Here is a 20,239-nt window from a genome sequence, read left to right as displayed (position 1 = left end):
CATGGGCCCAGTCAGGTGTAGATCTTAAGATGTACAGATTAGGTACAGAACAGGGCTCCTGCCGTATGGAATATGGCCACAGAACAGTTTACATTCTCCTGGCTCAGCCTCAGGCCAGGAAGTGATGGGTCCAGACCATTAGACCCTGGCCATGCTGGACACATGACAGCTTTGGACGGGAAAGCAGACCAAATGGCCTGATTCTTCTAATGCAGCCCAAAGGACTCCACACAGCTGCACTTTCTTTCCCTGCCAAGAAAGGAGGGAAGGCCGAAAGAGAGAGAGGAGACAGAGAGGAGGAGAGAGGGAACATTTGGGGGGCAGGGAGTGGACTGGACCAAACTCAAAGATTCAAAGATGGCCTTTAGGAGGACTGGTTCCCCCTTAGAGAAGGAGAACGAGCTCAAACTCCTCTTGGATATCAACACTCAGCTTTCAATAGCTTTTTCTTTGTTGCTTCACGCCCGGGCTGAGGCCAATCAACCCTTCAGGTCTTAACCGTCCTTTGAAACCATGATTGAAAACACATTTGTAAAATGATAATCAAAGAGGTCAAAGCCGCTGATGTATTTGGCCCGTCTCTGTGGACATAAAACACGGCTGACTCTTCTGCCGTCGTTCCTCTCGGGGTCGAAGAGGGGGAGAGAGAGGAGAAATAAACGAGTGTTTTCTGGCAGCCAAGCCACCTGATCTTTATCCGCATACCTCTAAAGCTGCTCATTTCCTCATCAGCAACAACACTAAAACGGAGGATGAATCGACCTCACAAGATCCACTCCCCACTCTTTGGGGGGTGTCACCGAAGGTCACAGGTCACCGGTGGAAGGGAGCAGACAGGAGAGAGCAAAGCAACACAACGAGGACTTTTCTTCAGTCGAGGCGCCCCGAGACACCTGTTGCTTTACAAAAAAAGCATCCACAGAGAGCCAGGCTCACCGCAAACTTCAACCCACACACCAGCCTGAGGAGGGGAAGAACCCATCATCTAATGCATACATGAACTTAGGCCCACACACTGACTAGCTACACATGTACAACCAATGAACCCAGCGAGGTCTATACAATTAAAAATCCATGACACAGAGTTGCAACACACCAGAAAACCAAACACTCACACACATACACACACACACGCACAAACACACACCAGAGAGAGTGATAAACTATCACTCAAATAAACTTGGGTTTGAGTCAGGACAGCTCATCATCTACTCCTCTCTCCTCTCCCAAGCACAAACATACAGGCCCCTAGCTCGTGAAGACAGCAGAACCTCTAATCCAGAACAGATTCTACCAATTCGCGCGGCATCGGCTGCCAGTTTACAAACTCTCACTCGTGATTGGCAAACCTACTCAGACACCAAACAGTGTCACAATAAATGATGCATTCAACAACAGCATGTGAAAATAAATCAAATACCGAAAAAAAGAAAAGGATGAAAAAGAATACGCCAGTTACCAATTAAAATCAATAACTCTGGTAGCCTAAGTGTGAGAAAAGAGGGCTAGGAGTTGGTCTATCAGTTGGCCTTGTGTATTGTCCAGCGCTGGACACATGGACCGTGTAACCCTAGTCCACGAGTGTCCACACAGGGCTTGTTGTGAGGGCCGGGGGGGGGGGGGGTGGTGGAGAATGGAGACAGATGGAGCAGGGGAGGCCCGCGGCCTGGAGAAAGCCTTCCAGTGTCCTGCGAGCGGAGCGAAGCCTGACGAGGCCGATTGATTTTCCGGTGCTGAGTGAGGAGCGGAGGCCTATCCGGTTTCAGCGGCCGCTGCCTGGTCGTGACACCTGGACCGGGGGGGGTCAGGGCCGTCCCCCGACGGAGGAGACCGTGCCCCTGGGGAGGGGGGGGGGGGGGGGGGCTGGGAGCAGCACTCACCAGATTCCCATCTCTGTCCTTACACCCCGATCTGCGTACCTGGTCTGAGAGACACACGGTGTGTCATTGCACTCAGTCATACAATCGTCACACACAGCCTCTAGCCGGGTGGCGGTTTTGCCCTCATGTCTGTGTCATTTGCCAGGGGTCACAGCGTGGGGGTGGCTGGTATCGATGGAACCCTCCTTTCCCATGAGCCTCCAGGGCAGTAGGAGGGCATCCCCTGCAGGAAGACAGGTCAGGAAGTCAGTCAGAGGAGCAAACTGGCCTTTATAGGTCACATGGAACCCTCCTCAAGAGAGGCCATGTGTCAGCACAAACTGTTTTTAACATCTGCAAACATCCACCCCTACGCTCCTCTCAAACCGTTCGATTTGTTTTTGTCTCCGACACTTTGTTGTTGCGTGCAAATTGTGGTGTGTTGCGTCGAGGTTGTCAGGACGACTGTGTCAGAGCAATGTCTGACAAGGGGGCAGTGGACGGTCATTCTGGAAGAGTTTCATGGGAACGGCATCGCTAAGTGCAGCTAGCGGTTGACCACTAACAATGCTGCGGCCACTCTTTTACGGTCAATTAATTTCTTCTCCTTTTTATTTTTCTCTGGCTTTTTCTCCCTCTCTCTCTCTCTTTCTCTCCCTCTCTGAGACAGCCTTCCCACAGCCTCACGAGAGGGCAAGTGGAAGAGGACCTCATCACACCCCGTCCCATCTGTAAACATTGCATTAAACATCAAAGGGGCCAATCACAGGGTCTCCTCAACGCCTACAGGGACAAGAGAGACGAAACCCGGCATGGCGGTGCGGAGGAGGGGACAAAGCGTGCGACCAAACCCTGCCGTCATCACAGAAACATCCACACGCGGATTATATAAGACCGCTGTCATACTTCCAGCCAGGGGACTGTCAACTGTTTGACTGTCCACCAGTCCCGAGGTGTCCCGTGGTTGGAATGGGTCATCGTGAGAGTATGAAATGGATTGGACTGGGATTGGGCAAGCTGCAGTACAACACGCGATTTTAGTGTGCGTGCGCGTCTGGTGGCCGGTGTCTCTGACACAGTTATGCTGATGCTGAACATGTGCCTTCATTAACTCTGTGTCTGTGTGTGTGTGTGTGTGTGTGTGTGTGTGTGTGTGTGTGTGTGTGTGTGTGTAGGTGTGTGTCTGTTATCAGTAGCCAGAACTAATATCAGCACATTTTATATTGAATTTTAGGTCCTCCTTTACAGAGCTACAAGCATCATGTCCACCACACCTGACCTTAGGTTAATGCCTCCAGTATCATCAAATTGGGGGGCACATTGGAGAGGTGGATCGGAAAAGTTAATGAATACATAGAATACCAGATCAGGACGGTGAGAATCATGTTTTTTTCTTGGTGGGGAGGGAGGGAGGGGGGGGGGTTCTCTGCAGTAAAATAGAGCAATAAGAAAGTGAAGAGAAAGGCATTACAGAAAATGAAGGGGATGCGGAAAAGTTAAAAGCACCCCCTCTACAGGCTGAAACAGGGAACTTGACAGCTGCCGTGGCTCTCATCTGAGGAAAACACAAGCAGTTTCCTTCACAGATAACATCTAGTTTGCTGTTATTCTACATCTTCTTTCATCTCAGTTCAAATGTCTGTAGTTTAATCACCCCCCTTCATACCAGCAGAACATTATCAGCCAGTCCGGGCCTCGACCCCGTCCTCCCTACAGAAGGGATCCCTGCACAAGGCAGGGGGATAAGATCAAGACCGTCCTCAGGGCCTGGAGAACAGAGAGCCTGTCTCTGCTTTAGGAGGACCGATACACCCTACTGCGGGGAAACACAGCCTTGACCTGAAGCTAGGGAGGGACTCTATGTGTGTGTGTGTGTGTGTGTGTGTGTGTGTGTGTGTGTGTGTGTGTGTGTGTGTGTGTGTGTGTGTGTGTGTGTGCGTTCGAGGATTCAAGATGATGACATGGCATGGCTGTCTGGCTAAAGGAAGAGTTGTCACAGCTCCAACAAAGGGCAAAGAGCCCCATCCAACCCCAGCTTCTGCAGTCTCCCGACACTGAACTCTGAGCAGGAATGCAGGACGGCGAGGACCAGGATTCAGGGGGATCTGGGTCTGCGCCTGGGGTTGTCAACAACATACACAGATAGGTGGGTAGGTAGGTAAGTAGATAGGTAGGTTGGTAGGTTGGTAGGTTGGTAGGTTGGTAGGTAGGTAGGTAGGTAGGTAGGTAGGTAGGTAGGTAGGTGCATGTAGGTAGGTAGGTAGATAGGTAGATAGGTAGATAGGTGGATAGGTAGATAGGTAGGTAGATAGGTAGGTAGGTAGGTAGGTAAGCGGATAGGTGGGTAGATAAGTAGGTAGCTGGGTAGAGAGGTAGGTAGGTACGCAGGTAAGTGGGTAGGTGGGTAGATAAGTAGGTAGATGGGTAGATAGGTAGGTAGGTGGGTAGCTATGTTGGTAGGAAGGCAGGTAGGTAGGTAGGTTGGTGGGTGGATAGGTAGGTCGATATATGTAGGTGGGGAGGTAGGTGGGAAGGTAGGTAGGTAGGTAGGACCATGTAAGTGGGTAGGTAGGTAGGTAGGTAGGTAGGTACATGTAGGTAGGTAGGTAGATAGGTAGATAGGTGGATAGGTAGGTAGATAGGTAGGTAGGTAGGTAGGTAGGTAGGTAGGTAGGTAGGTAGGTAGGTAGGTAGGTAGGTAAGCGGATAGGTGGGTAGATAAGTAGGTAGCTGGGTAGATAGGTAGGTAGGTACGCAGGTAAGTGGGTAGGTGGGTAGATAAGTAGGTAGATGGGTAGATAGGTAGGTAGGTGGGTAGCTATGTTGGTAGGAAGGCAGGTAGGTAGGTAGGTTGGTGGGTGGATAGGTAGGTCGATATATGTAGGTGGGGAGGTAGGTGGGAAGGTAGGTAGGTAGGTAGGACCATGTAAGTGGGTAGGTAGGTAGGTAGGTAGGTAGGTACATGTAGGTAGGTAGGTAGATAGGTAGATAGGTGGATAGGTAGGTAGATAGGTAGGTAGGTAGGTAGGTAGGTAGGTAGGTAGGTAGGTAGGTAGGTAGGTAGGTAGGTAGGTAAGCGGATAGGTGGGTAGATAAGTAGGTAGCTGGGTAGATAGGTAGGTAGGTACGCAGGTAAGTGGGTAGGTGGGTAGATAAGTAGGTAGATGGGTAGATAGGTAGGTAGGTGGGTAGCTATGTTGGTAGGAAGGCAGGTAGGTAGGTAGGTTGGTGGGTGGATAGGTAGGTCGATATATGTAGGTGGGGAGGTAGGTGGGAAGGTAGGTAGGTAGGTAGGACCATGTAAGTGGGTAGGTAGGTAGGTAGGTAGGTACATGTAGGTAGGTAGGGAGTTGGGTGGGTGGGTAGGTAGGAAGGAAGGAAGGAAGGAAGGAAGGAAGGAAGGAAGGAAGGAAGGAAGGAAGGAAGGAAGGAAGGAAGGAAGGAAGGCAGGTCGATCGATCGATCGATCGATAGATAGATAGATAGATAGATAGGTAGGTAGGTAATGTACTGTAGGTAGGTAGATACGTGAGTAGGTAGGTAGGTAGGTAGGTAGGTAGGTAGGTAGGCAGGTAGGCAGGTAGGTGGGTAGATCAGTAGGTAGCTGGGTAGGTAGGTAGGTAGGTAGGTAGGTAGGTAGGTAGATAGGTAAGTGGGTGGGTACATGGGTAAGTAGATAGGTAGATATGTGGGTATGTATGTACATGTGTGTAGGTGGGTGTGTAGGTAGGAAGGTAGGTTGATAGTGGAGTAGGTGGATAGGTGGGTAGGAAGGTAGATAAGGTAGCTAGGTAGGTAGATAGGTAGGTAGATAGGTTGGTAGATAGGTTGGTAGATAGGTAGGTAGGTAGGTAGGTAGGTAGGTAGATAGATAGATAGATAGGTAGGTAGGTAGGTAGGTAGGTAGGTAGGTAGGTAGGTAGGTAGATAGGCAGGTAGGTGGGTAGTTAAGTAGGTAGGTAGGTAGGTAGGTAGGTAGGTAGGTAGGTAGGTAGGTAGGTGGGTAGGTATGTGGTTGGGTGGGTGGGTAGGTAGGTAGGTAGGAAGGTAGGTAGGTAGGTGGGTAGGTATGTGGTTGGGTGGGTAGGTAGGTAGGTTGGTAGGAAGGCAGGTAGGTAGGTAGGTCTGTGGGTGGATAGGTAGGTGAGTGGGTAGATAGGTAGGTAGATACATGTAGGTGGGCAGGTAGGTGGGAAGGTAGGTATTTAGGGAGGTGGGTAGGTAGGTACATGTAGGTAGGTAGGTAGGAACATGTAGGTGGGTAGGTAGGTAGGAACGTACATGTAGGTAGGTAGGTAGGTAGGTACATAGGTAGGTAGGTAGGTAGGTAGGTAGGTAGGTTGGTAAGTAGGTAGGTTGGTAGTTAGCTACATGTAGGTAGGTAGGTTGGTTGGTAGGTACCTGTAGGTAGGTAGGTATGTAGGGAGTTGGGTGGATAGGTAAGTAGGTAGGAAGGAAGCAAGGAAGGAAGGCAGGTAGGTAGGTAGGTAGGTGGATAGGTAGGTAGATACAGTAGCTAGGTAGGTAGGTAGGTAGGTAGGTAGGTAGGTAGATAGGTACGTAGGTAGGTAAGTAGATAGGTGGATAGCTGGGTAGGTAGGTACATGTAGGTAGGTGGGTAGGTAGGTAGGTTTGTATATAGGTTGGTAGGTAGGTAGGTAGGTACACATAGGTAGGTAGGTGGGTAGGTAGGTAGGCAAGTGGGAGGGTATGTGGGTAAGTAGGTAGATAGGTGGGTAGGTATGCACATGTATGTAGGTGGGTGTGTAGGTAGGTAGGAAGGAAGGAAGGAAGGAAGGAAGGAAGGAAGGAAGGAAGGAAGGAAGGAAGGAAGGAAGGAAGGCAGGCAGGCAGGCAGGCAGGCAGGCAGGCAGGATAAATACTAAATAGGTAGGTAGGTAGGTAGGTAGGTAGGTAAGTGGGTGGGAAGGTGGGTAATTAGGTAGGCAGATAGATGGGTAGATATGTACATGTATGTAGGTGGGTAAGTGGGTGGGTAGGTAGGTAGGTAGGTGGGTAGGTACGAAGGAAGTAAGGCAGGCGGATAGGTAGGTAGATGGGTGGGTGAGTATGTAGGTAGGTACATGTAGGCAGGTAGGTAGGTGGGAAGTTAGGTAGGTACATGTAGGTAGGTAGGTAAGTAGGTAGGTAAAGTAGGTGGGTAGATGGGTAGGTAGGTAGGTACACGTAGGTAGGTAGGTAGGTAGGTAGGTAGGTAGGTAGGTAGGTAGGTACGTAGTTGGGTAGATAGGTAGGTAAGTAGATACATGTACTGTAGGTAGGTAGGTAGGTAGGTACAGTAGGTGGGTAGATTGGTAGGTGGGTTGGTAGGTGGGTTGGTAGGTAGGTAGATAGGTAGGTAGGTAGGTAGGTAGGTGGGTAGGTACAGTAGGTAGGTGTGTAGGTAGGTATTTAGGTAGGTGGGTAGGTAGAACATGATCCACAAGGCCCCGAGCCGGTAAAGTATGTTGTAGTGGATGATAATAAAAGTGTGACACGATAAGGGCACTAACAACCATTCCATGCCTGTAAGGGATTGCCGTTGGTCTGGGAAATACAGTGAGTCTCCCGCCCCTTCCCTCTTGTAGCCAGGTCCTCAGGGGAGACAATGGATCTGATCCACTTAATCAATCAGCAACAGCCCCTTTGAACTTCAGACGATATCTGCAGCAGCTCAGTCATTCCATCCTGTCATCTGCACAAACACTCCGGGGGGAAGGGGGTTGGGGATCACTCCATACAGCCTCCTAACTCGTAAAAACTCCTTTAATGTTAAAACACACACCCTCCCTCTGTTTCACTAGGTCGAAAATAGCTCCAGTCACTCCTGACTACCAGCAGACTCCCTAGGCGAGCTGGGGGACTGGAGCTCTGTTTAGTGTACGATCTCTTCAGCGGATTCAAATAATTCAGGTTCAGAGCGGGCCTGTCGTCTTGACCGTCATCATCACATCATCTGTATACGGTACCTTCGAGTATCCAACAAAGGACCTCCACCCCCTGCGTGGCACCTGGTACTGGAGAAGAAAGGAGGAGGAAAAGGGAATGTTTTGGCCCTCTCTCTCTCTCTCCCTCTCTCTCTCTCCGCCCCTCTCTCCTCAGCTCCCTGGGGCAGTTCTATGTAGTAATAAACGTCCCCCATAAATCTCCCCATCTCACCGTCCCCCCTCGTCCAACTTCTTTAACAACTTCTTTTCTTCTCGTCGACCCTGCTTTCTCTTTTTCCTCCTCCTCCCGTCTTCTTCTTCTTTTGCAACCTAACCCTGACATTGACTCTGCACATGGCCCATGGCTGCTCTGTCATGGGTTTGAGGTGGTGGCTCAGGGAGGACCACAATGGATGTTGGATCGGTTACACACCCTGCTGGTTCTGGTTCATACAGGCCCCAGCATTGTGAAGGACCGTGGCTGAACTTAGTGAGATCACTGTGGTGGTGTCAGGTATCTCAGTATTACCTCTACTTCCCTGGTGGTGACAGAAGGGGAGCTATGTAAACATGCTGTTTGTTGCACTTAAGTAGCCTAATGCATCCAAATATAATATTGTTTGTTACAATTTAGAGTTAGAGCTGAATATTTAGACCTCAAGTCAGTGCAGGGCTTTTCCCTCCATCGCCAAAACAGCCAAAATCTGAAAACATAAAAGCTAAAAAAAAAAAAAAAAAAGAAGGTTATCACAGTAAAGTTAACCACAGCCTGCAAGGCTGATTGAGCTACAGAGTTAAATCAATCCTGCCTGCTCGTATCCACCGGAAAGTCCCGCAAGTGACGTTTCAGTCCGACAATTAAAGGTAAATTAATTACAGAGTTGGTGATCACTGGAAGAAGCCCGAGGACACTGCAGTAGTAAGCGAGCCTGTAAGCAAACAAGTCCAGACTCTCTCAGCATACCAGTACTAGCCTACATACAAGAATGGGAGTAGCCTACTGCCTTAAAAGCAGTCCCAGGCTCTCACACAATAATTTCATAAATGTTAAATGATTGATTTTTTTTCATGAATTCCCATGAGATCATACGGCGAAGGCATGCCAAAGAAACAAATGTGGGCTACTTTTCCAAGCTGGCATGAGCTATTTTAAGTGAAGATTGTAATTCTTGAATGATCGATTCTGTTCCAGAGCCAAGAGTGCAACATGAACGAACGAGTGTGCAACAGTGTAACTCCAACCAACTGGCAACTGGTGCAAGTTCTGTGGGGGGCAACAAAGTTCTCTGCAAGGGAACGCCCAGCCAGTCCCCAGCTAGGCTCCTCCTGCCCGCTATTATAAAGGAAATGCATCGGGCTAGAGTAGGGCAGAGGGGGTGTTCTGTAGGGCCAGAAGTATATACAAATCAGAACCCACAACTGCGATCCATAACACACGCTTGAACAACTCTTAATTTTATTCTCTTCGGAGCCAAGATGACCACAGCGGTGGTGTCGCCTTTCTTCGACTTCAACGAAGTAATGAACAAGGTAAAAGAAAAGTTTTTAAAATGCTTTGTTAGTTTAGGTTTTTGAATTACGTCAGCCATGTGACGTTAGATATAGCAACAGTAGTGCAGGAATGTTGTTTTCTAAAGACTAGGCTACTTTTGACTTTATCTTGACATCTTTATCCGCGAAAGTGATGCACTTTTATAGGTAACGCAGACGGCTTATAGATTATTACAAGTTTATTGCTTGGTTTTGTCTAGCGAGAAATCCAAATGCAAACTGATCTGGTAGCCATATAGCTAAAAGGAACTTGGCAGAAATTGAGTTGCATGGTGGTGGAGTGTGCATGTTGCTCTACACGGGCCCAGCACTGCGGTGTTGCGCCCATCCATCATTGCACTTCACTTCGATTCATTCAGGCTGCTGTGATTTGAGACATTTATACAATCGTTGATATGCATGATAAGTAACCGGCTACGTCTTTTTAGAGAATGTCTGTCTTACTCATTCACATTAGGCTACTTGCCCAATTTCTCATATTCTCTTAGGCAACTTTGCTGCTCGTCATAGCATCGCATAGTTACTTATACTAAAGTTAGCGTGCTAGTAACGTTAGCCTAATCCTGTAAACTGGTGCCTCGTTGTACAAAACTTGGCTACATACATTTTCACAACTTGGAATAAGGTTTAACCTACCACAAGTGCATGAATAGCGCCTCGTATGATCATATATAGGATCAAAAATAGCCTATATATATATATATATATATATATATATATATAATATTATACCTGATCTAGCCATTTACTTTCATTCCATAGTGTGAGAGTGCATTGCCACTTGTTGACTAGGACCTGCTGCTGAGTTACAGGATCGTGTCTTTCTGAAGTGTGTTGGGTTTCTAATTGAAATGTAAACCATTGCCTGCTCGTTCCTAGCAGTTAATTCAGTGATGGTCACAATACTGACTGGCAGTTTTTCAGTAGACTGACATGGCTAAAAGCCTCAACTTAATGTATCAATATAATCCTAGTAGCGTACTGAACTATTATCAAATCTGAGTAATTATTTTCGGATATTGGAGCAAGGCATTCTTTCTGAAGTCGTCAGTCACATGAACCAATAACTTACTAATTAAAAGAGCAGCATAACCTCTGTGTATTTTCTAGAGGGGAAGCTTGAAATGCTTTCATTCTGTTTGAAAGAGATGCAGCTTCTTTGTAACCAGCACCAGCCCTGCTGCCCTCTCAGGCGCTTCTGTGCTCCACTTACTAAGCAGGCACACATTCCTCAGAGGGGTAGCTTGCCAAACCAGCTGTTGTTCTATGGGCCTGGGTCCGCTCTCCCAACATGGGCTGCTCATCCAGCCGTGGACTCCTACTTATGTTATTTCTCCCCCTCCGTTAAAGCCACAGATTGACTAGTGTCTATTGTGTCCGATATGATGTAACCAGCACTTAGGCTACAGAAATGTGCACACGATATCGAAAGCAGTTTCATCTGTCGTTTCATTTGTCTTCTTTTTGTCTTTTTGCAGAACAATAAAATGCTAAACTACAACAACAACATCCTGGGCGCCCCCCACCACCCCATGTCTATCCCTTGCACTGGCACCAATGTGCCCATATCCCCGCCCACCGGACCCCTGCTGGACAGGAAGGCGGTGGGGACGCCCTCTGTGGGAGGGGTCTACCAGCGGCGGCATTCGGTGACCCTGCCGAACTCCAAGTTCAACCAGAACCAGTTCCTGAACAGCCTGAAGGCCGAACCCGGCTCGCTGACCTCGGGCCTGGGCAGCGCCCTCTGCAACAAGGAGAACCGCATGAGGGACCGCTCCTTCTCGGAGACGGGCGAGCGGCTGCTGCAGAAGTGCCTGGGCGGCGGGCCCGCCAGCCCCACCGGCGGCCAGGTGAACTCCAGCCGGTACAAGACGGAGCTGTGCCGGCCCTTTGAGGAGAACGGCGCCTGCAAGTACGGCGACAAGTGCCAGTTCGCCCACGGCGTCCACGAGCTGCGCAGCCTCAGCCGCCACCCCAAGTACAAGACGGAGCTCTGCCGCACGTTCCACACCATCGGCTTCTGCCCCTACGGCCCACGCTGCCACTTCATCCACAACGCCGAGGAGCGCCGCGGACCCCCGCCGGCCGCCCCCTCCCCTCTCTCCCCCTCCAACAAGATGGAGCGTCCCCGTCTGCAGCACAGCTACAGCTTCGCCGGCTTCTCCAGCAGCGGGGGCCAGCGGCGGGACAGCCCCACCTCCGTCACCCCACCACCCATGTTCTCGCCCGACGAGCTGCCCGAGTGGCCCAGCAGCAACCCCTTCACCTACTCTAGCCAGGAGCTGGCCAACCTGTTCGGCCCCAGCCTCGGAGGAGGAGTGGGAGGGGGAGGACCCCCCGGCGCCGACCCTGGCGCCCCGGTGCCCCCGTCCCCGCCAAGCACCCCTTACTTCTTCAGGCCCATGTCACCTCAGCTGTACGAGGGTCCGTCCAGCCCCCCTGACTCTCTGTCGGACCAGGAGGGCTACCAGAGCAGCTCCGGGGGCAGCCTGAGCGGCTCCGAGTCCCCAGGCCTCGACACCAACCGCCGCCTCCCCATCTTCAGCCGCCTCTCCATCTCGGACGACTGAGGCGGCCATCCGTTCGCCAGCGCCTTAACTTATGACGGAGAATATGGCACTTCCACCCCCCCCCCCCCCCCCCCACCTGCTTCCCTGTCCCCTCTACGACCCTCCCCCACCCCCAATCCAACGCCAAGCCCCCCGCACCCAACCCCTCCCCCACAGCCCTGACAACCCCACACCCAAACCCCACTCTTGCCCAACACCAGACCATGTTAGTGCCTAGTTAGTGAGATGAGGATGATGATGAATTAAGGGAAATCAGGACAGTTTCGGTCCTGTTTATCCTTGTCCTCCACTCTTCTATAGCACCCCACCATCATGTGTCATAGTGCCAAAAAAACAACATGAGGAAATTGAACAATGAAAACGGTGTCAGAAAAAAAGTGACTTATAAACGCCAGGTGCCGCTTGCCTTTTTTTTTTTCTTTGTTGAATGTGTAGCAGTGCAAGTGGCTCTAGGCACAGGGAGTGCTTTGCACTATTCCCCCCGCGACGATACCACTTCCTCCAAGCTAGCTAGAAGGTGCTCGCTAACGTAGCTGTAGATCAATCACAGCCGTTTTTACAAGACTGAGCTCAGAAAAAGAAAAAACATGAACGATATGACTAGTTTTAAAGTGCCTGGGCGGTTTCTGCATGTGCTAGGGTGAATGGACTACTGTTTGTGTTTGTTTTGGTTCTTCCTCGTAGCCCCTGTCACGGTTCATCTAGGGCCCGGTCTTATGTAATAGTGGACTGGTAGAGTCGGCGGGACGGACTTGGAACTGGAAGTTGGTTATGTTCCCTTGGGTTTCACCTCCTGTTGCTGGTCACTGGCTGTTTTGGGAAGGAAATCTTGACGTTTATCTAGTTATTAAACCTTTAAAGACTCTCTCTGGCTCCTCTTCTCGACCCCGCCCCCATCCCTGCCGATCCGTGGGCAGCGGGGATTTCCAGCATTCCCAGGGTGCAGTTGGGACATCCTGCAACTTGAGATCAGATCACCAAGCTATCCTACTTTACTATTTCCCCTGTAGAATTTGGCTCTGAGGAGCATCTTGTACCCTTCACATCCCCTTTCTTCTTCCTTGTTTTTTTTATAATTATTTTTTATTAATGTTGTTATTATTATGATTATTATTATTGTTTGAAAAACTTTCCGAACAGAAGGTTTCGCTTGTCACTGCTTATTTAACTTATCGAAACATATTTATTGGTGATCATATGCATTTTTTTGTTAATTTTGATTTGTATTTATCTGGATAATGAAACAATAGAATATATATTTTCTTTTATGTTAAATTATGATCTTCCGTATTAATCTAAAGATTGTGAAGACGTTTTGTCAGTTTCCTTTTTTCACAGTTTAATATATTGTACTACAATGACTTTTGTTTGCAACTACACTTTGTCAAAATGAAACTTAATTTAAAGCAAAAACAAAAAAGTTTTGCGTTTTGATTATTTATTGTAGAATGTTCCTTTCTTTTTTGGGTTCTCTTTTCCCCATTATTGGACTGCAATCTTCTGCATAATGCATTCCAGAACTCCTTTCTGATTCCAAAACTATTTTTGTCTGATCTCCTGACAAACAGCTACTTCACTGTTAAAACAACTACAGTATATTACAACTTTCAAACTCATCAGATTAGGTGCGGCTCTCTGTAAAAAGACAGGCCATCTCTCTCTCTCTCTCTCTCAATAATAAACAGGAAGAGCTGTAACGTGATGTGTCACCATGTGTACTTTCACATCCATGTTGAGTTTAGGAAGTTCTTATGAGTTGAGTCAGTTGAGTTGAGTCCGTGGAGCGGTTATCTTAAAGGCTTCTGCCAGTAAAATAATGACACAGGGACCCAGACCCCAGAGGTCTGAACAGTCCCACTCACCAACCTTAAGCCAGAGCTGTGACCAAATGGCCTGAGGAAAGGATTTGTATTTTGATTGGATGTTTGATGATGCACTTGCATATGGCCCCCAACCGTGCCGTCTAAAGTGCCTCTTTCAATACATTCCACGCAGCTGAGGCTGTTGATAATGGAGGATTTTAAAGTCACTTGTTCCATGTCTACTAAGAGGTGAAAAGGATTGACACAAAGAAAGTAAACTTTGAATGTATTTTTCCAGCCATGTTTTTTTTCACTACAGTCATTTCCATGTGAGTTTATATAAAACTGATTTCTGTTTTGTAATTGTTTGATTGCAGTTAAGACCAATAAACCCCATATTTTTGAAAATGCAACACTTGTTTATATAATTTTTTTCATGTGCTCTTGATCCACTTTCCACCAGATAATGAAGCCTATATCTATGCCTCTTTGCTAACTCACACAAAGATAATCACACAAGATGGCTGCCTAGTATGAAGCACAGATTGAAAAACATTGATCTCTGCTGCCTACTCTATTAGATGTGTGTGCAGAGAAGGTTCTGGGTGGCATCAAGCAGTGGACGAGTTTGGTCCACGAGGGAGTCTCACTGAGCTGCGCTGTGATTGGTGGACTGGTGGGAGACCAGGGGGGGTATTGACCTGTGAATGGTCCAACTGATGGAGCTGGTTTGATTACACACACTGATATCAGGCTGCGGTCACTCCCCCTAACACTGATCAGATCAATACAGCTGACCAGACAGGCTGCTGTTCTAGGAATAGTCTGTGTGATATTATATCACGGCCACACGAGGTAGAAGGAAGGTACTTGACTACTAAAGCAGAAAGAAAGAGAATACTGGTAGGATGGAGGCGGGGGGGGGTTATGGCTTACTTAGACACCGTGCACTGCAGTAATAATGATACTTTTTCCTTTCCACACATCTCTGTCCTCTCACCATCCCCTCCACCGCCCAGCTGTGAGCAGCAGCAGGTTCTGGGCCGTTCAGTCAAGTCAGTCAGTCGGCCAATGTTTATATTCTCTCCAGTTACATAAAGAGCCGGAGAAGGAACTGCTCTCATACAATGGAAGGTGCTGACCCCGGCGCAGTTGACCCATATGGGCCCTCTTGTTTCTCAGATTCAAGCCTGTTGCCTCTGATGGATCGTCTGGTTCCTGTGTTCCCCGCCGCCCGCCCCCCTCCCTCCCCAGAAATGTTGCTCAGAGAGCACAGACCTCCGCGCATGAATGCATTTCGTGGCTCTGCGTGTACACGCGCGTGCGAGCAGGACATGTTTGGTATTGTTGCATTCGTTAGGTCAAGAGCTTTATGCCAGTCCAAACTTTGTGTCTCTGTGACCTTCCCATGAGATATTACCCTTTTAATTCTCCCCATTGACAATGATGAGCCTAAATCCAATAAATGAATGGAGGTGAATGGTCGGACATGTTTGGGCAGTTCGTGGACCCGCCCCGTAATTTGAATATGCTCTAAAATTTAAAAAGCTCGAAGTTGGCCCATGCTACAGTCCTCCACAAGTTTCATGAAAATCGGTCTGGTAGTATAATCCTAGTCCAAAAAATGAAAGGTGGTGAATGGTCGGCCATGTTTGGGCGGCTCATGGACTCGCCCCGTGATTCGGATCCGCTCCAAAATGTAATGTGTGCTAAGTTGTCCCATGTCACTCCCTTCCACTGTGTTTCATGAGTCGGTCTAGTAGTTTTTGTGTAATCCTACTAACGGACGGACGGACGGATGTACAAACACACGCCACCGAAAACATTACCTCTGCGCAATCGCTGGGGCGAAGCTAACAACATGTCAGGTTATGATAATCACCCTAAACTCATCTTTACGCCTCTCTTACGCTGGGAACATGCCACTATTCAAATCGAGCCAGGTGCTCACCAAGTCGTGCTTGTGCTCACCGAAAACATGCTTTCCGCCAGCACCTTTTCAGCGGAGGTAGCTTACATGTGCATGCATGTATGGTGCGTGATGTGAGAGAGGGCTGTTTCCTGTTTGTGAGGCACATATGTAGAGAGGCATCTGAAAAGCGTACCAGGAAGTGGTTCTCTAAACCTCAGAGGACAAGACCGGGGGTGGAGGGGGTGCTTGTGCTCATGCAGCTTTTCATCTGGTGGTGGTGATGCACAGCAGGCCTAAGCCTTCCATCGTTGCATCACAGTCTGACTTTCCATGACTGACTGGCATGGTAAAACAAAAAACAACAGTATAAAGAATATGTTTCGATCCAGTGTTTAGATGACACTAAACTAAAGTTGAGCAAGAGAGTCTACAGCAAATAGCCTAGTCCTATTAGGAGTGGTTAGCTCTGTTTGAGAAAGGAGAGAGCAAACAGCACTCGGTGTGCTAACTCGGCAATTTTCCCTTATCACTGGCAGTGACTGCAGCTGAGATCCTGTATCAGTGGCCACTCTCTCTCTGTGTGTGTGTGTGTGTGTGTGTGTGTGTGTGTGTGTGTGTGTGTGTGTGCGTGTGTGTGTGTGTTGTGTGTGTTTGTGTGTGTGCATGTTTGCATGTGTTTGTGTGTGCATATTTGTGTGTGTGTTTGTGTGTGTGTGAGTGTGTGTGAGTGTGTGTGAGTGTGTGTTTGTGTGTGTGTGTGTGTGTGTGTGTGACAGGTGACGTGAAAGGGGTAATTTATCACCTAACGAGAGCTAGGTCAAGAGTGAAGCAGGGGAGGCAGAGCAACCAAGAAAAAAAGTCTGCCTTGTTTATCTGTTTACTCAGCCTGATATTATCAGCGGTTTGGTATTAGGCTACTATGTACTATTGTATTACCAATTCCACATTTGTGTGGGAGCCAACGATGAGTAGTCAAGGAGACAAATGGGGTTCCTGCCCCCTGGGTTAGGGGCTATCCAGATGCAGGTTTGTCACCAGAGATTGATTGTGTAGATTCCTTCGAGCCTGCATGGCTGAACTCTGTGGGACATGGTATTGGTCCGGTATACTGTGGATAAATACTCAATTAGAAACAGAGTGAATCATAAGAGACGCTTTCTGCTTTACCACTGTCAAGCTGGTGCCTGCAGTTTCTTTCATGCATAACTATGGCTTAAAGCTAATGAACTGGTTCTTTATCTGGCCCTATAGTGGCTGTAAATGTCAGAAGGAGACTGATTGCAGGTCAGTAAGCCAGCAGGCCCCGCCCCTCCCTGATCCTGTGGACTTAACCCAGTCACCGTGCAGCTGACAGCCTCAGAGCTGTTATCTACCCAGCCTAGGACATGACACACTGCTCACCTAGTCATGACCATTAGCCTGCCAGTATCCAGTGTCACATGTTTTTTTTCTTCAGGCTAAGTGGCCAACCCTTGACCTAAAAGAAGGAGTGAGAGAAAGACCAAAAAAAAAAGAAAAAACATTTTGAGAAGAGGAATCAAGGTGAGGAGGAGGAGGCGTGGGAGATGGCTGCCTGACAGGTTGTGGAAACACCCTTCCACTCCTCTTTCTGTGACAGAAGAACAAACAGCGGCCACTCTTCTCTCACTGAACACGTCTGATCTCTGCCCCGATGGCACGGTGACGACTTCCTCACAACAAGCTGAGCCAGGCTGGACCGAGCCGGGCCAATGGAACAGGGAGATGAAAACAACCAATCAGAGAGCATGCGGCGCAACACCCCGTCCTTATGTTTCGGGGTTTCTGGTCCAGCGAGTCGAGGCGCTCCTCCGGCTTTCTCTCCAGCAGCAAACGCTTCCTGCCCCGAAACCCACCCTGCACATAATTGGCCACCGCTAGGACAGAGCTGTTTTTATTCGACACCTGTCCAGTATTTTCCCATTCTTTATTCACGGTCTAATTGACATGTTTAACTGCTGTCTGTGTTTTTCCGGGGGATCCGTGAGGAAAAGGAATATTCTAAGACTGATGTGCCAGCTGCAGATGCATGACACAGAGACACAGGAAGAGGAGACCGAACAAGGCTGACTCCTCTTTGACACTTAGAATGCGTACAAAATGACAGGACCCCTGGCATAATCAAACCATTACATTCATTTGTGTGTGTGTGTGTGTGTGTGTGTGTGTGTGTGTGTGTGTGTGCGTGTGTGAGAGAGAGAGCATGTGGGGTGGGGGAGTGTGGATATGCAGGAGAATGTGTGGGTGTGTGAGAGCAATGAGTAATAGTAGATGAATTAGGTTTCGTGTCATTGTGAGGTCACCTTTAGATAGTAACTCTCTTCTCACAACTCTCAGTGAAGCATCTGTTTCCTGAAGCCTTTCATGTCGAGAGATATTCTCAGGTCTCCAACAGATTTTTCAGTTTCACTGTGGACAACTGACTTCGCTCTCTCTCTCTCTCACACACACACACACACACACACACGCACACTATCCACTCATGCACACTAATCGGAGTAAGAGCGAATAACGTCTTTCAATATAAACAAGTGATATAATATTACCTCACAGATACAGCAGTTAAATAAGAAAGTAGTTTGAAATGTGAGGTTTGAAGACATCCTCTAAGACAGACTTTAATATGAACATTAAAATAGCCAACGGAGCAAACTTGCTGACACTTGATATGAAACCAGCCCAGTGAGAGCATGTCAGCTATGTTTAAACATAATAATTCAAGTTATGATAGAATGCTTACACTGACCTATCACAGACATGCGCGTGCACACACACACACACACATGTGCGTGCACACAGTCACCCCTGAGATAAACACTTGTGTATCATTTCTTTGTGTGAGTTATAAACAAGATTTCACAATGATCCCTGCTCAGCTGGCACTGAGGCCTGGGGAGGAGATAAGGACTGACTCAGAGCAACCACAGATCAACCCACTCACAAACATAAACACATACACACACACACACACACACACACACACACACACTCATATTTACACACATTTTCACACACACACACTCACACACATACTCGCACAGGCATGCATGTGCACACGCACACACACATACACATATACACTCATATCTACACACACGTATTCACACACAGATACACACACTCACACACATACTCACGCAGGCATGCACGTGCACACACACACACACACACACCACAATGATTAAAAACACACCTAATAATTGAAGGGTGTGCCATCAACACCAGGTTTCCTTAAAGGTGTCTTATTATGCTAATTTTCAACAATGTAATATGGGGTCCCCAAAACATGTCTTTGGGTATTTTTGCTGAAAATACCATTCAGAACTAGGGCTGCGAGCAGCAGTGAGCGGGCCCTCCTACCCCACGCGTGTCGGGGTGCGGCGCCGTTAAAGGGTGTGCTATTTCGGTGTCCAGTACAGAGAGAAACTTCCTGTCACCAGTAGGTGGCGCTCTAAGCGTGACTCAATACCGATGCATAGATGTGTTCAGGACGGCACCTTGATGAAGCGTGAGAAATGTTGTGTAAATCGGACAATGTATGTAGGAGTTATAATGACTTCCTGCTTGACCTGTAGGCGGTGCTATAAGTATGACTCAATACTGACCTACAGATGTGTTCAGGACACGACCTTCATCAACCGTGAGCAATTTGGGGTAAATTGCATAATGTATGTAGGAATTATGAGGACTTCCTGTAAGCAGTAGGTGGCGCTATAAGTATGACTCAATGCTGACACACAGATGTGTTCAGGATGCAACCTTCATCAAGTGTGAGCAATTTGGTGTAAATCGGATAATGTATATAGGAGTTATTAGGACTTCCTGTAAGCAGTAGGTGGCGCTATAAGTATGACTCAATGCTGACGCACAGATGTGTTCAGGATGCGACCTTCGTCAACCCTGAGCAATTTGGAGTAAATCGGATAACGTATGTAGGAGTTATGAGGACTTCCTGTTTTACCAGTAGATGATGCTGTAGGTATGACGCAATACTGACTTACAGATGTGTTCAAGATGCGACCTTCATCAAGCATGAGCAATTTGGAGTAAATCGGATAACGTACAGTATGTAGGAGTTTTGAGGGCTTCCTGTTTCACCAGTAGGTGGCGCTATAAGTATGACGCAATACTGACACATACATGTGTTCAGGACAGAACCTTCATGAAGCGTGAGAAATATCGGACAAATTGGATAATGAATGGAGGAGTTATGAGGACTTCCTGTTCTGTTTCTGTTCCTGAAATGTCAAAATTTGGCGGGGCGCCACAGCAAGTGTGTTTGGTGAAAACTAAATTTTTTGATAACTTTTGATCACAAAGGTCTTAAGATGAAGCTGACCGAATATGAAGTTGATCGGATGAAATCTGTAGGAGGAGTTCGTTAAAGTACGAGGCATGGAAATGGTAAAAACAAGGGAAAATGGCACATTAAGAACAAAATGGCTGACTTCCTGTTGCATGTTGGGTATAGCTCCAAGAGACATGTTAGTGTGTCCACATATGCCCACCGAATTTCGTTCGCCTACATCAAACTGAAAGGTGGGGCTCGCCATTTAAAATTTTCCAGGGGGTGCTCTTGAGCCGTTTTGCCACGGCCATT

The 20,239-nt window shown here is 48.1% G+C and overlaps 1 protein-coding gene across 1 annotated transcript; it reads left to right on the top strand.

Moving 5' to 3' along the window:
* Positions 1 to 9,165: 9,165 nt before the first annotated feature.
* zfp36l1a (zinc finger protein 36, C3H type-like 1a) lies at positions 9,166 to 14,115 on the top strand. Its single transcript, XM_084437675.1, has 2 exons — positions 9,166 to 9,316; positions 10,816 to 14,115. The coding sequence occupies exons 1-2, from the start codon at positions 9,263 to 9,265 to the stop codon at positions 11,905 to 11,907; spliced, it is 1,146 nt and encodes a 381-aa protein (XP_084293801.1). The 5' UTR covers positions 9,166 to 9,262; the 3' UTR covers positions 11,908 to 14,115.
* The last annotated feature ends 6,124 nt before the right edge of the window (positions 14,116 to 20,239 follow it).

This window comes from Borostomias antarcticus (assembly GCF_949987555.1).
Source record: "Borostomias antarcticus genome assembly, chromosome: 5".
In the NCBI taxonomy this organism is placed as follows: Eukaryota; Metazoa; Chordata; class Actinopteri; order Stomiiformes; family Stomiidae; genus Borostomias; species Borostomias antarcticus.
This window is presented reverse-complemented; position numbering and strand designations above follow the sequence as displayed.